The 13,489-nt window shown below is 44.0% G+C and overlaps 1 protein-coding gene across 1 annotated transcript; it reads right to left on the bottom strand.

Annotated features, from left to right (window-relative positions):
* Positions 1 to 9,935: 9,935 nt before the first annotated feature.
* LOC103504712 (histone H2A) lies at positions 9,936 to 10,880 on the bottom strand. Its single transcript, NM_001294285.2, has 2 exons — positions 10,571 to 10,880; positions 9,936 to 10,455 (listed from the first exon to the last, which is right to left on the bottom strand). Exons 1-2 carry the CDS (start codon positions 10,793 to 10,795, stop codon positions 10,201 to 10,203), a joined length of 480 nt encoding a protein of 159 aa, NP_001281214.1. The 5' UTR covers positions 10,796 to 10,880; the 3' UTR covers positions 9,936 to 10,200.
* Positions 10,881 to 13,489: the final 2,609 nt, after the last annotated feature.

The following is a 13,489-nucleotide window of genomic DNA, read 5'->3' as shown; positions in this document are numbered from 1 at the left end:
CCGGGTCAAGCTGCCCCGTGCCAACCTTTCGGAAGAAATGGCCCGGAGATTGGATGACAGAGTGGTTTTATGTGAAGAATGATCTGACAGTACGAGAAGATATCAAGGGTATAATCATGCGCCCTATTTGGCAAAGCTTCGGCCTTCGGAGGCCGAAGGTTGAAATGAATGACGCTGCCGAAGAATGCCAGAGGGCCTTCGGCGTTATCTGTTCTTTTATTGGAACGAGAGACTTAGTACAAGAGCACATTGCCTTCAGGGTATGGCCGCTCGCAGAGAAATGGGAAATGCCACAAGAAACCGTAAAAGAGGCCGACGAAGGTGGACTTATCAGGTTGAAGTACACTTTTAAATTTGGGGATAAGTTTGTTGAGCCAGATGATGACTGGTTAAAAAGTATTGAAAATTTAAGTGATGAACTGTTTGGGGCTTATTCGAAGGCCGAAGACACTGCGATGTCAGCAGCCTTCGGAGGCCGAAAAAAGAAGAGGCTGAATCGGGTATTTGATGCAATCGGGTTTGTCTACCCTGACTATTGCTATCCCATTCGAAGGCAGAAGAGGAAAAACACAACCTCTGCAAAAGAAGAAGCTGCAACTGCTCCTAGCGAGCCAGAACCGAAAAGAAAGAAGTTAAAGGTCCTTACACATCGGCCGCGGTATATTGAACCAGCTTCGGTGCCCGAGTTTACCGGAGAAACTTCTTCGGCCACCGAAGCTAAAAAACCAATCGAGCCAACCTTGTTGCCAGAAGTCGCAGAAACGGCCGAAGTGCCAACAAAGATAGAATTAGAGCAATCAAAAATTTTGTTATCAGAAACGAAGGAGAAGGCCGAAGCATCGTTCTCAGACAAAATGGAAGAGGTAAAAGTAGCAACTGAGGGATCCAAAACATCAGAAGTTTTGAGTCCTGCGGCAAACATTGAGACAGTAAAAAATCCAAAAGTGCCAGCAGTGACTCCAAAAAGAAAGAGAATGGCTAATGTGCTAGATGTACTGGAAACGATTAAATCTTCAAGCACACCTCCGAAGAAGGCTGTTATCATTCCTGAAACAACAACTGAAATTTCTGGTACCGAAGCTCCAGAGCAAAAAACTGAAGCCGAAGCTGGGCCTTCAGAGCCCGCAAAGATAAAATCCTTGGAGAGTGAGGTAGAAAAAATAACAAAGCCAACTTTTGTTGAAGAAATCGGTGTCATTGCCCCCGAAGCATCCCCCAAAGTCCGTGATTATATTGTTCGTCATGCTTCGGGGAGAAAATTATCAGAAAAAGAAGAGCAAGAGGCCCAGCACTATGCCCGAAAACTGAAGTATCCAAAGGGGGCATTAATATTCAATGGCAGTGGAGAAGAAGACTTCTTGTATTGTCTCCCTGACAGCAAGGAGATTTCTGTCTGTCGGGAGATGAGCAAGAGCTTCGGATTCCCAACCTTAGAAGACGGGCTCTCGGTGCTGTCGAAGAATGATCTGGCCGACAGCCTGGCTTACAATAGCTTAAAGGTGCGACAAATGCAATCCTTGTATTTTTTGTTGAGTCAAAAAATTTTTTGTTTGATTAATCCTACTGACACACACATATTTCTCTGCGTAGGGCCTGATACTTAGCAATGCCCTCAGGGCTCAAAAAGATGCTGAAGACGAAGGGTGTTCTATAGCCCTGAGCAACCTTCGTTCCGAAGTTATTGAACTGAGGAACGAAGGTCTTGAAAAAGATAAAATATTACACTCATTGATAAATAAAATAAAGGAAGACGAAGCTGCTTTCAAAGGTCAAGCTGAAGTTCAAAAACGCGAAATTGAAGATCTTCGGAAACAACTGGCCAGAGCTAAGGAAGAACGCATGCTTGAAGAAACAAGGCGAGAACTCAGCGACCAATGGGCAGATCACCTAGAAGTAACTGTTGAAGAGCTTCGTTCGTCCAAAAAGAGATGCTACAATAAATCTATAGAGTGTGTTAAGAAGTTAAAAACTAGCTTCGCCAGAGTCGGCGCCTTCTCAAGCGAAGAAAACTTTACGAGAGGCAATCTCGAAGGTCCCATCGAGTGGATCGACCACGAAGCTGAAGCCTTCGAAGAAATTTTAAATAGCCGTGGAGATATATGTGCCTTCTCTGGCGCCAGAGGACTTGCCACCATCTTAGAGAAGAAAGGTTGTGAACATGTAAAAATTTTAGCACAATCCGAAGCTGCTTTGTCTTTTGAAGATGCAAGAGATCCTTCGGCCGAAGCTAGTATAATTGGTGGAAAATTTTTTACCGATATTTGGGATAATGGTGGCCGAGAAATGGCTGGGGAAATTATTAGAAGAAGTGAAAAGGGAATTCATGATGCTAGAGAAGTAGCTGAGGCTACTGAATGGAGCGCAGAGGCCGAAGGTCAATTAGGTATTAACTGATAGTTTTATTGTGTTGTAATCTTAGACTTTAAGATTTGTTTGCGATTTGTAATAGCACTGTATCCGTATCCTATCTTACTTCAGATCCTGCTAAAGCGTCTTTGGGCCCTCAGCCGAAAGGAGACGACGAAATTAAAAAGATGGCTGAAGATATTATGGACGAAGTCGTGAATCGGCTCCTGAACGAGGCTGCCGAAGTCGTTTTGAGAGAAGATTAAGTGTTTTTGTAAAACAAAAAACTTCAGAAATGTAATATACTGTAACATTTGGTAACCACAAATGTAATATACCTATTTTTGTTAGTCAATTCTTTACGATGCATGAAACTTTACACGTACCGCTTTTGAGTCTTTGACGAAAAAACACCTTCCCTTCTTTTCATGCCTCGTGAAGAAGAATTTTTCATTGTCACAACAATATCCAATGTTCTGATGAATAATATCCAGGCTTCGTAAAAATATATTCCGAAGCTACCCTTCCGAAGATCAATGATGTATCTTTTTGTGACTGATTTCTCTCTTTTTTCAAAACGTTCTTCCGTAGATTGATAATGTGTCCACCTCTTGTGCCATGTGCAAAATGATGTATGATGCTTATGCTATGCGAAATGATGCAATGATGTTATGTTATGTGAGATGATGTTTACTCCGAAGATATATACGCATCCCTGCAATAAAACACAATCTTTTATAAGCCTCCCTTAGGAGCTTCTTCGCCTTTTACTTCAGCGGAATCAGCGCTTATTTTTCGCTGTAAGCCTCCCTTAGGAGCTTCTTCGCCTTTTACTTTCAGCGGTATTCGCGTTGACTTTTCGCGCTTCGCCTTTTACTTAGGCGGTATCAGCGTTGACTTTTCGCTGTATGCTCTGCATTCCCTTTGGAACGACTTTGGAGCAGAAAACTTACACTGCGCTCCCTTTGGAACGACTTTTTGTGACTTCGGTAAACTTACTTTGCGTTCCTTAGAACGACTTTTTGTTGCTTCGAAGAATTTTCGATAGTTCGAAGGTCGTCTTTGTCAACACGTCTTTGAATTTTAATCAATATATGCCTGTGAAGAAAGTATATTTTCCTTGTAGGAATCAACGAAACTAATTACATGAATCCTAAACAATGTCCTTTATTACAGAAAATAAAACTGAATGAAAAAGATTGCTATTAAGGTAGGATATTCGTCAATAGATGTGCTTTGACTCTGGCACAGTGCTATTGACTGTACGAGCTTCGGACTGCTCTCTGAAGTCCCTCTGGTGTGGAGCATACTGGCTCCCTTCTGGCTGCTGGCCTTGTTGCAACGGAGGTGGAGGCGGAGGCTGTTGCCAGGAAGCTTGAGGCTGACTTGCCGAAGCGACAGAAACTGCAGGATGATTGCCCACATATTCTGGGATGTAAGGCGAATGATACGAAGTTGTATGCATGACCTGTTTCGGCTGAGCTTGTTGTGCTGCTGCTTCAGCTATTTCCTTTTGCTTCTGAATAGTAACATGGCACATCCTGGTAGTATGGCATTTGTTCTCACCGCAGAATAAGCAAAAGATTCTTCTTGGTTGATCGCCAAATCTTCCTCCAAAGCCCCTGGCGCCTCTGCCTCTTGGAGCTGGTGGTCGGAAGGAGCTTTGCTGTTGCCCCGAAGCCTGTGAGGAACATTGTGGCCTTTGCTGTTGGCTTCCTCTGTCATCATTTTGTGTAGAGTTATGAATTGACCTGACGTGTCTCGGGTAGAACCTCCCTCCGAACCCCTGGTCATTTCAGAAAACCTGAAAGCCTCCTCCCTTCTTTGGTGAAAATCATTATCGGCCCGAATGTACTCATCCATCTTCTGGAGCAGCTTCTCCAAAGTTTGAGGAGGCTTCCGAGCAAAGTACTGAGCTGACGGTCCTGGCCGAAGCCCCTTGATCATGGCCTCAATGACAATTTCATTGGGCACCGTTGGTGCCTGTGCCCTCAAACGCAAGAACCTTCGGACATACGCCTGAAGGTATTCTTCGTGATCTTGGGTGCACTGGAACAGAGCCTGAGCAGTGACCGGCTTCGTCTGAAATCCTTGGAAGCTAGTTAACAACAAGTCCTTCAGCTTCTGCCACGAAGTGATCGTTCCTGGTCGAAGGGAGGAATACCAGGTTTGAGCCACACTCCTGACAGCCATAACGAAAGATTTGGCCATGACTGAAGCATTGCCACCATACGAAGATAATGTTGCTTCGTAACTCATCAAAAACTGCTTCGGGTCTGAGTGGCCATCGAATACAGGAAGCTGGGGCGGCTTGTAGGACGGAGGCCAAGGTGTAGCCTGCAGCTCAGCGGACAGAGGAGAAGCATCATCAAAAACAAAATTCTCATGATGGAAATTGTCATACCAGTCATCTTCGTTGGGAAAACCCTCTTGATGAAGATCTTGGTGTTGAGGCCTTCGGTGCTGCTCATCCTGGGTGAGATGACGAACTTCTTCAGAGGCTTCATCTATCTGTCTCTGCAGTTCAGCCAGCCTGGCCATTTTTTCTTTCTTCCTCTGTACTTGTTGATGAAGCATCTCCATATCTCTGATTTCTTGATCTATCTCGTCCTCTGGTGGTGTCGGGCTGACAGCCTTCCTTTTTTGGCTTCGGGCCTCCCACAGGGAGACTGTCTCCTGATTGTGGTCCAGTGGTTGTAGAGCTGTAGTCCCAGTCGCTGAAGCCTTCTTCGGCGCCATGACGAAGGTTTATGATTGCCGAAAATGCTCAAAAAACTGAGTGGAAGTGAGTTCACCGGAGGTGGGCGCCAATGTTGGGGACTTGTTCTCAAATGCTATGAGTTAAGAACAAGGCAACATAGAAAGATGTTAATCATTAAAGTCCTTCGTCCTCCGAAGCATTATTTCCCTTAGGATATAATGGTTTACGGACGAAGGTTATGAAGGACGTGCCTTCATAAATTTATTAAACAATGACGGAAGATGGAATATAAAGGATATAAAAGATAACATTAACAATTATGTATTATTATTATTAAGTATAAACAGAAATACCACTGAATTACAAGTGTACCTTCAATCGGAATGAGATGATAATACAAGTGTGACGCAAAAAGCGAATGCCAAGTCAGCGTGAACGGTACGGGAGTACTGTTCACCTATTTATAGGCACGGGACGCAGCCCGTACAAAATTACATTAATGCCCTTTACACTTGATAATAAACATATAGTACTCTGTCGGGGTCTTAATAGCCTTTTCATCCTTAAGTCGGTTTCAACTGCTGCTGTCTCGCCGAAGCTTTCCTGCTTGCACCTTCGGCGCTTCACCAACCTTCGTATTATTCTGGTCTACAGTAATGCCTGACTCGAGTCCGAAGATACCTGTTCACACATTATACTCCAGAAACACTATTAAATCCTGTTTTTGAGGACCTTCGGATGCCGAAGGTCCCCAACATCTTCTATACATTTCATAAGAGAATGAGTTTCTCTTGTATATGCTACTCCAACGTCATCTAAAATTGGTAAATATGTATCACATCCTTTTTTATTACAAATATCTGAAGTAGCATAGCTTATAGATTCTCCTGTCTAGAACTTAATTGATTAAATAGTGCACATGTTTCTTATGTTGTATGATTATGTTCAATTGATACTCCTTTTATGCTAATGGTACTTTAAGTTGCAAATAAGTACTCTCAACAGATATCAATTGAATTCATATATATATGTGTGTGCACTAAAACTTGAGGAGAACTTAGTGTAATATGCTATTAGTGATCTATTTATCTATCAAATTGTATCAATTGGTGTTTTTCAATTGATATTTTTCATACATGATCACTAGTTGCACAATCCATACTTGTGCAATTTTCATGTTGCCTCTTGTTGTGATAAGAAAATGCTAGGTGACATCTAGACTCCAGGTATCAAGATTTATCTTTCAGTTAGTATGACAATCTTCATTTGATATCTTAGACCCATGTCACAATTATGCCAACAAGAGCTTGCAAATGAATTCTAAATCCAACACAAGTCTGGAAACCCCTTGAAAAGGTAAAACGCGAAGGTACATCACTTATGACACTTATCCATTACCTTTGTGCCATCTAAGGATCCCTTTCATGATAGTGTGTTCACATCTCGCTTAATCATAATTTCTACCATTTATATTCTTTGTATCCTTTTTGGAGATTTATGACAAAGGGGGAGAAATTTTGCATTAAAGCTTATCTTTACTTTTGAAAAGGGAGAGAAATAATTGACAAAAGGGGGTTGAATCATAAGTAAAACATAAGATGAAGGAAATTGATGAGTGCATAATATGTCATGAGCATCACGTTTATTTATGACACAAAGCACCCTATGAATAGTATGATATAAGTTGTCTCCATACTTTGACCCAAATATGTGCTTTTGGCATTTGAGTACAAAATTGGTATTTTCTGAAATGCACATATTTAGGGGGAGAAAATTATATCATAGGATTCAAAATCTCATTTATCAAATCTTATGTAAGCTTTAAATGTGTTGTCATCAATCACCAAAAAGGGGAGATTGAAAGTGCATTCATCCCTTTTGTGAGTTTTGGTGATTTGGATAACAACACATTTAAAGGTCTAACAAGTTTGCTAAGTGTTGAACAGGAAATTTAATATGATGAACATACTTGAATAGTGTATAATGATCAGTGAACAAGGTTCAACACAAGGTCAAATAACCAGTGAGACAATGCAAATGGATATAATATGGTCTCTATATTGGTTTGAATATATGGACAAGTCCTGAGAAATCACTATGCATAAATATGATCATAATAGAGGTTGAAGTGATTAAGAGGATTGGTCAAGACAAAGTGAATAAGATATGAGGAATCGTGAATTGGCTTGACCATATTACTGTCAGTCCATATATGCTTCTATGAGAATTAAACTAGAGCTTGATTGATCTTGACAGTTATATCTAGAAGACATTCAAGCAAGGTTCACAATATTGAAGAAATGATTCTCTCAATGGATGCTCAATATGATGTGACTCAAGAATGGCTTGATAGGGTGAAGATAGCAAGGAAAGGGCTTCGAGGAACTAAGCAAAGGTGAAGGCCAAGCGACGGCTTGTAGACCGAGGTACCATGGCTAAGGTGAAGAAGAGAGTACTTGCACTAAGTCGATGAACTAATCAGCTATGAAGAATTATAACATGTTGATGCATCAGTAAGGTGACTTGAAGCCATGATTTGAACTCATATAAGGTGATATGGTACAGTCACAGGGTTTGATTTAAGTTTGCTTCAAAAGGTGAGACAAAGATGTTTGTGATCCTTATGAAGCAATGCCATGGAGAAATCACACATGAGACACCAATGACTCAAGGAGTTTACTTCATTATATTTTATTTATTTAACTTGAGTATAGGAATCGTCGTACTATAAAGGGGGATCCAAAAAGAAGGTTGGTGTTTGTCAAAGCTCAAACCTCTCTATTCAAAAGCTATTTTTGAAAAGCAAAAATCTCTTTAACGTTCTATGGTTGACCATGGTTAGGTTTGAGAAACCTAGAGTGTTCTTGCTGAAAAGCAGCTGAACTTCTTCAACTGCAGCTGAGCTTTTCAGCTGAGCTGAACTTCAGCTGAGTTGAGCTTCTTCAGCTGCAGCTGAGCTTTTCAGCTGAGTTGAGCTTTCTCAACTTCAGCTGAACTCAACTTCAGCTGTGAACCTCTTTGACCATACACCAGCTGAACTTGCCTCCGGGCAGTTGAGCTGGGGTTTTCTCTCCTAAACTCACTGGTCAAGACCGGTTGAACTGGTCCTGAGGGGCAGTTCAGCTGGTCTCTGACCCCTCTGACCTCTGATCTGCAGTCTGCCAGTCAGACTGGCAAACAGGTCGCCAGAGCTGTCAGGGGCGGTTCAACCGCCCCCCCTGGGCGGTTCAACCGGTCTGGTCAACCCTGGTCAGCCGGCAGGTCAGTCTGCCAGTCAGTCTGACAGTCAGACTGGCAGACAGTCTGCCTGACCTGCCAGGGGCGGTTCAACCGCCCTAGGGGGCGGTTCAACCGGTCTCAAACAGAAAAATTGGCCCCAACGGCTAGTTTTGAGCTCCAACTATATATACTCACTCCTACCTCTCACCCCACAGCAGTGAGCACGATTTGAACTCCATTTCTAACCCAAGAAACACCTCTCTCTCACACACACACATCTCTTGCCTCTTCCATTTCAAATCTTTGGAGAGAAATCTTTGAGTGAGCTTGAGAGCTGCGGTTTTGTGCTTCATCTCTAAATCTCTCTTGCTCTTCTTCTTCATTCGAGCTTTGGTACTACATCGAGTTCTTTGTGGATTCATTACTCTTAGAGCTTCTAGCTCCTAGACGACTAGGTGTCTCTTGTGAGTCTCCAAATCTTGTGGAAGACCACAAGAAAGTTTGTATTATCCGCTCGTTTGAGCAAAGATTAGTGTGTGAGCTTGACCTTTGTGGTCGGCAAAGGGAGGATTAGGGTTGAAAGAGACCCGGCTCTTTGTGGGCGCCTCAACGAGGAAGTAGGGCACCTTGGTGGTGTGACCGAACCTCGGGATAAATCTTGTGCCTCTTGTGTTCTTGCTTATTGTGTTTGTTTGTGTTCTTCGTTCTCTCACCATCCCGCAGAAGATTTGTCTATATCTTTTTAGTGTGTGGATTTTGAAAAGTGCCCTTCTCAGATCTACTACTTTGAACTCTGTGGATCATTTAGAACATCTCATTTCCAAAGTTAACTGGGTGAATTTCAAGATCAATGCAGTTTTACCCAGTTTGCTTCTAATTTTTGTTGAAAAAGTTTTAACTTACCTATTCACCCCCCTCTAGGCAACTTTCAGTTTTTATCCGTACAAGTTTTTATCCGTATAAGCTTTTATCTTTTGCATCCTATTTACATTATTTTTATCTGTGGAGCAGTCTGAAAAACAGTATGAATCAAACTGGACGGATGAAGTGATTAGGTTCTGTCAAATATTCATTGCAAGCAGAGCCAGAGAAAGCTGTTAAGGCAATGGATGCCAGGGCATATGCTAATCTGCTCTGCTCACTTGCTTCCAATGCAAACTTAATTTACTGGTGCTAATTGTGATGTCTACAGACTGCTGGCCGCAACTATTTAGTTATCATTTATCCAATACAATACTTTAGACAGCGCAATCGAGATTTGATGTGATCTTCCTCAACTGAACCACTACGAAGGCTATGTTTGAATCCTCCTGATTTATTGTTACCAGTGGCTAATTATTAGCCCGTAAATAATTAGTTTACAAAAATTAGTCGTGATATGTTTGAAAACTTGATTAATAGATGATTTTTTCTTTATATGATATATTAGCACCTATTATCATAGATCAAATAACTAATAATTAGTCAACTTATTAGCTAGCTTGTTTAGAGGTTAAGGTGATACAATTAGACGGTAAACTGTTGATTTTACTTTTTATTTAGTCATTCTACGATAGGGTTTGGTTTGAGAAATAAAAAAAAATCTATGATCTTTTCATTTCTTACTTTTTTGTTTGATTTGTGAAAAATAAGTTTATCACATCAAAATTGAGGAAAGAACTTGTGGAGACGTAATGATTCCTTAAAGCAAACGCTCCCAAAATCTCCATTAGCAAATATTTAATGTACTTTTCAATCGTGATTCTTCAAAGGTGAATGTGTTAATTATCGTACGCTTTTTCAGTAGAATGCAGAACCAAAAGCAGACGTAAGAAACACGGCATTTCCTATTCCATTAGGAATGACATAAAGCAACTTGAGCGAAGCAGATACACAGCCAATCACATTGCCCGCTTACAACCTACACATGACAACATCGGATCCGCCTCCAAACCCTATGCCTTCTTGGGGGACTTGGCGGCCTTCTTGGGCGACTTGGCCTCCTTGCTCCCGCCGCTGGACGCCTTCTCCGCCGTCTTCTTGGGCAGCAGGACCGGGTTGATGTTGGGCAACACGCCGCCGTGGGCGATGGTCACGCCGGTCAGCAGCTTCCCGAGCTCCTCGTCGTTGCGGATCGCCAGCAGCACGTGGCGCGGGACGATGCGCGTCTTCTTGTTGTCCTTGGCAGCGTTGCCGGCGAGCTCCAGGACCTGGCCAGAGTGGGAAGCAAAGCGAATCAGCACATCGGAATCAGGATGCCGGTGCAAGATCAGATTCGGAACAATGGTCCCAGTTCGAGACGCTGCTGATCGTGATGCCATTTACCTCAGCGGCGAGGTACTCCAGGACGGCCGCGAGGTAGACGGGGGCACCGCTGCCGACGCGCTGCGCGTAGCGGCCCTTCTTGAGGTAGCGCCCGATGCGGCCGACGGGGAACTGGAGCCCGGCCTTCACGGACCTCGTCACCGACTTCTTCCTCGGCCCGCCGGCCTTGCGACCGGCCGCTCCCTTCTTCGCCTTCCCTCCAGCTCCAGTGCCGGTGGCGTCCATGGCCGCAGCTGCGCTTCTCGGGTCTGAGGAGGTCTTGGGAGATGGGAGGAATGCGTTCAGAGCAAGATGAGGGGATTGTCTGGTGGTGCCGGGTAGTTAAACGCGGAGGCTAGTGGGCCCGTCGATCCGCGTTCGAGGGGACGGGCGGTCGGATATGAAGGCGCGCGAACGGCCGCGATGGAGCTCCTACTGCACGATCCGTGGGAGAAAAGCTCAGCCAATCAGGTGCGAGCAGATTTCGGGAGCACCGAAAACTTTCGCCTCCCATCTCCCGCCCATCTGTTTTCGAGCCCCATTCACGATTCAGACCCACATTGCCTCCAATTCCACACTTCTTGAGTGTTTGTTATCAATTTGAATACCCACACAATGTCAAATACCCAATTTGACCCACCGAAGGAAAAAACCTGCAAAACAGAGGCCGCGTTTGGTTTCCGCAGATTTTTAAAATCTGCATGTTCACGTTACCCAAAAAAACCCAACTATGGCTTGATTCTACAGATTTTGTTTCTACGAGCGCAGAATCTAAGGCACAGAATAAACTCTGTTTGGATCCATAATATATTCTTAAAATCAGATTCTTAAAATCTACCGTGAACCAAACACGCCCAGAGTTATGTGAATTGGGTCCTTGAGTGTAGTTATCGATTTGGATACCCACATGGCCACATACTCCTTTTCATTGATTTCCTCGTTGTGTAGACACCCACGTATTTAACAACCATTTTACCGATATACCAATTTGCATGTTATTTTGAACAATTTTTGCAAGAATTTGAACTAGAAGAACTAGCATCAGAGTTCATTACAAAGCATGAAGTAGTGGTGGTCTTGAGAGTGTCAAGTTGCACTTGAAGTTCTTGACCATGTGTAAGGAAAATGGACCCCGGGCCATTTGACTAATTGAGTTTTGGTGTTTGATGAACAACACAATCCGTGAACTAATAAGTTTTCTAGTGTTTGTGTTTGTAGTTCACAGGATGCGAAGAGAATTGGACCAAGGCAATGAGGACGCAACACCTCAAAAGAAGACATAAAAAGATGCATAGGAGTCCAATACTCAAGAACAAAAGAAGCCCGAAGAAATCAGCAAAGGAATCCAAGAAACGGGCTGTCAGCTAGCGCCTGGTGGCGCACCGGACATTGGTGTCCGGTGTGCACCGGACTGTCCGGTGAGGCACCGGACAGTCTGCGCAGAGAGGCCACAGACAGGCGCTCTCTAGCTGTAGCACCGGACTGTCCGGTGTGCCAACGGGCAGACGGCAACGGTCGGATCCAACGGTCGACTGCTACAGGCGCCAACGGTCGGCTGACGTGGCGTGCACCGGACATCTACTGTGCAGTGTCCGGTGGTGCACCGGACTGTCCGGTGCACCCGACGACAGAAAGCTGCTGCTTTCTGTCCAACGGCTAGTTGGGGGTGTGGAGGCTATAAATACCACCCCAACCGGCCATTCTCAAGTGTGAGAGCCCAAGCAACATACCAAGGCATATAGTGCACATTTCCAAGAGCTCAAACACCCAAGTGCTTAATAGAATTACTCGGTGATTAGCGTAGGTGCTTTGCGAAGTGCTTAGGTTAGTTAAACCGCTTTAGCGCTTGCTCTAGGTGAACCCTAGTTAGTTGAGTGAGTTTTGTAAAACCACACAACCCCTCGGCTCTTGCGTGAGTCGTTGTAATCGTACCGAGTGGGGCGAGAGTCTTGCGAGACCGTGACAACCGCGTTTGTGTCACGGCCGCCACCGTGTACCGGAGGGAACGAGGCCCGCGGCATTTCGGTCGGAAGCTCGATAGTGGAGACGGCGGGGAGCGTCCGAGAGGAGCAGGAAGCGGAGCACCACTTGCGCGTGGAGAAGGCCCGCGGCTCTCTACGGAGTTACTCGACCGTGGTGCTTGGCCCTCGCGTGGGCTTCCCTTTGCGTAGGGGCACCAACGAGGATTAGTCAGGACCTTGCGCGGTTCCGGATACCTCGGTAAAAATACAGGCGTCATCCACGAGAGTTTGCTTCTCTACTTAGCTCTTTACATTCTGCATTTATATTAAGCATTTAAGTTTCAATCTTGTAGTCATACTTATTTAGTGTAGATTGAAACTTAGCCTTTGCGGTAGAGATAGCAACACTTAGACAAAACCTAGTTTGCACACTCTAGTTTTGATTATTTGCATAGGTTTTGCTCTAGGGATTTAATTGTGGCCTAGTTTAGTAAGAGTTTAGAAGTCCTAATTCACCCCCCCTCTTAGGCGTCACCCGTTTCCTACAAGTGGTATCAGAGCCTGGTTTGGCTCATTTGAAACGCTTTAGCTTCACCGCTAAAAAGAGCCGACGCTTTTTAGAGGAAGGGATGGATACCCATAGGCCACCACACTTCGACGGCACTAACTTCCCATATTATAGTGCTAGAATGGCTTGTTACCTAGAACCCGTTGATCTAGGTGTTTGGAGAGTCACTCGTGACGGGATGAAACCCCTCAAGAATCCCGAGAAACCCACCACGAGTGAGGAAAAAGAAATTCATTTAAATGCTAGAGCCAAAAATTGCTTGTATGAATCTCTTAGCATGGATATTTTCAATCAAGTATTTACCCTGAAAACTGCTAATGAGATTTGGCTAAAATTGCATGAGCTCCATGACGGCACATCCAATGTCCGTGAGCAAAAACATTGTCTAGTCTTAAATGAGTATAATTCTTT

The sequence above is a fragment of the Zea mays genome, chromosome 3, assembly GCF_902167145.1.
Source record: "Zea mays cultivar B73 chromosome 3, Zm-B73-REFERENCE-NAM-5.0, whole genome shotgun sequence".
Classification (NCBI taxonomy): domain Eukaryota; kingdom Viridiplantae; phylum Streptophyta; class Magnoliopsida; order Poales; family Poaceae; genus Zea; species Zea mays.
This window is presented reverse-complemented; position numbering and strand designations above follow the sequence as displayed.

What these genes read in the sequence shown, in the direction of transcription:
- LOC103504712 (NM_001294285.2), bottom strand. Translation starts at nt 10,795, where the DNA reads ATGGACGCCACCGGCACTGGAGCTGGAGGGAAGGCGAAGAAGGGAGCG. An exon ending in TGGAGTACCTCGCCGCTGAG is followed by an intron (nt 10,456 to 10,570) that starts GTAAATGGCATC and finishes CACTCTGGCCAG; the next exon opens with GTCCTGGAGCTCGCCGGCAA.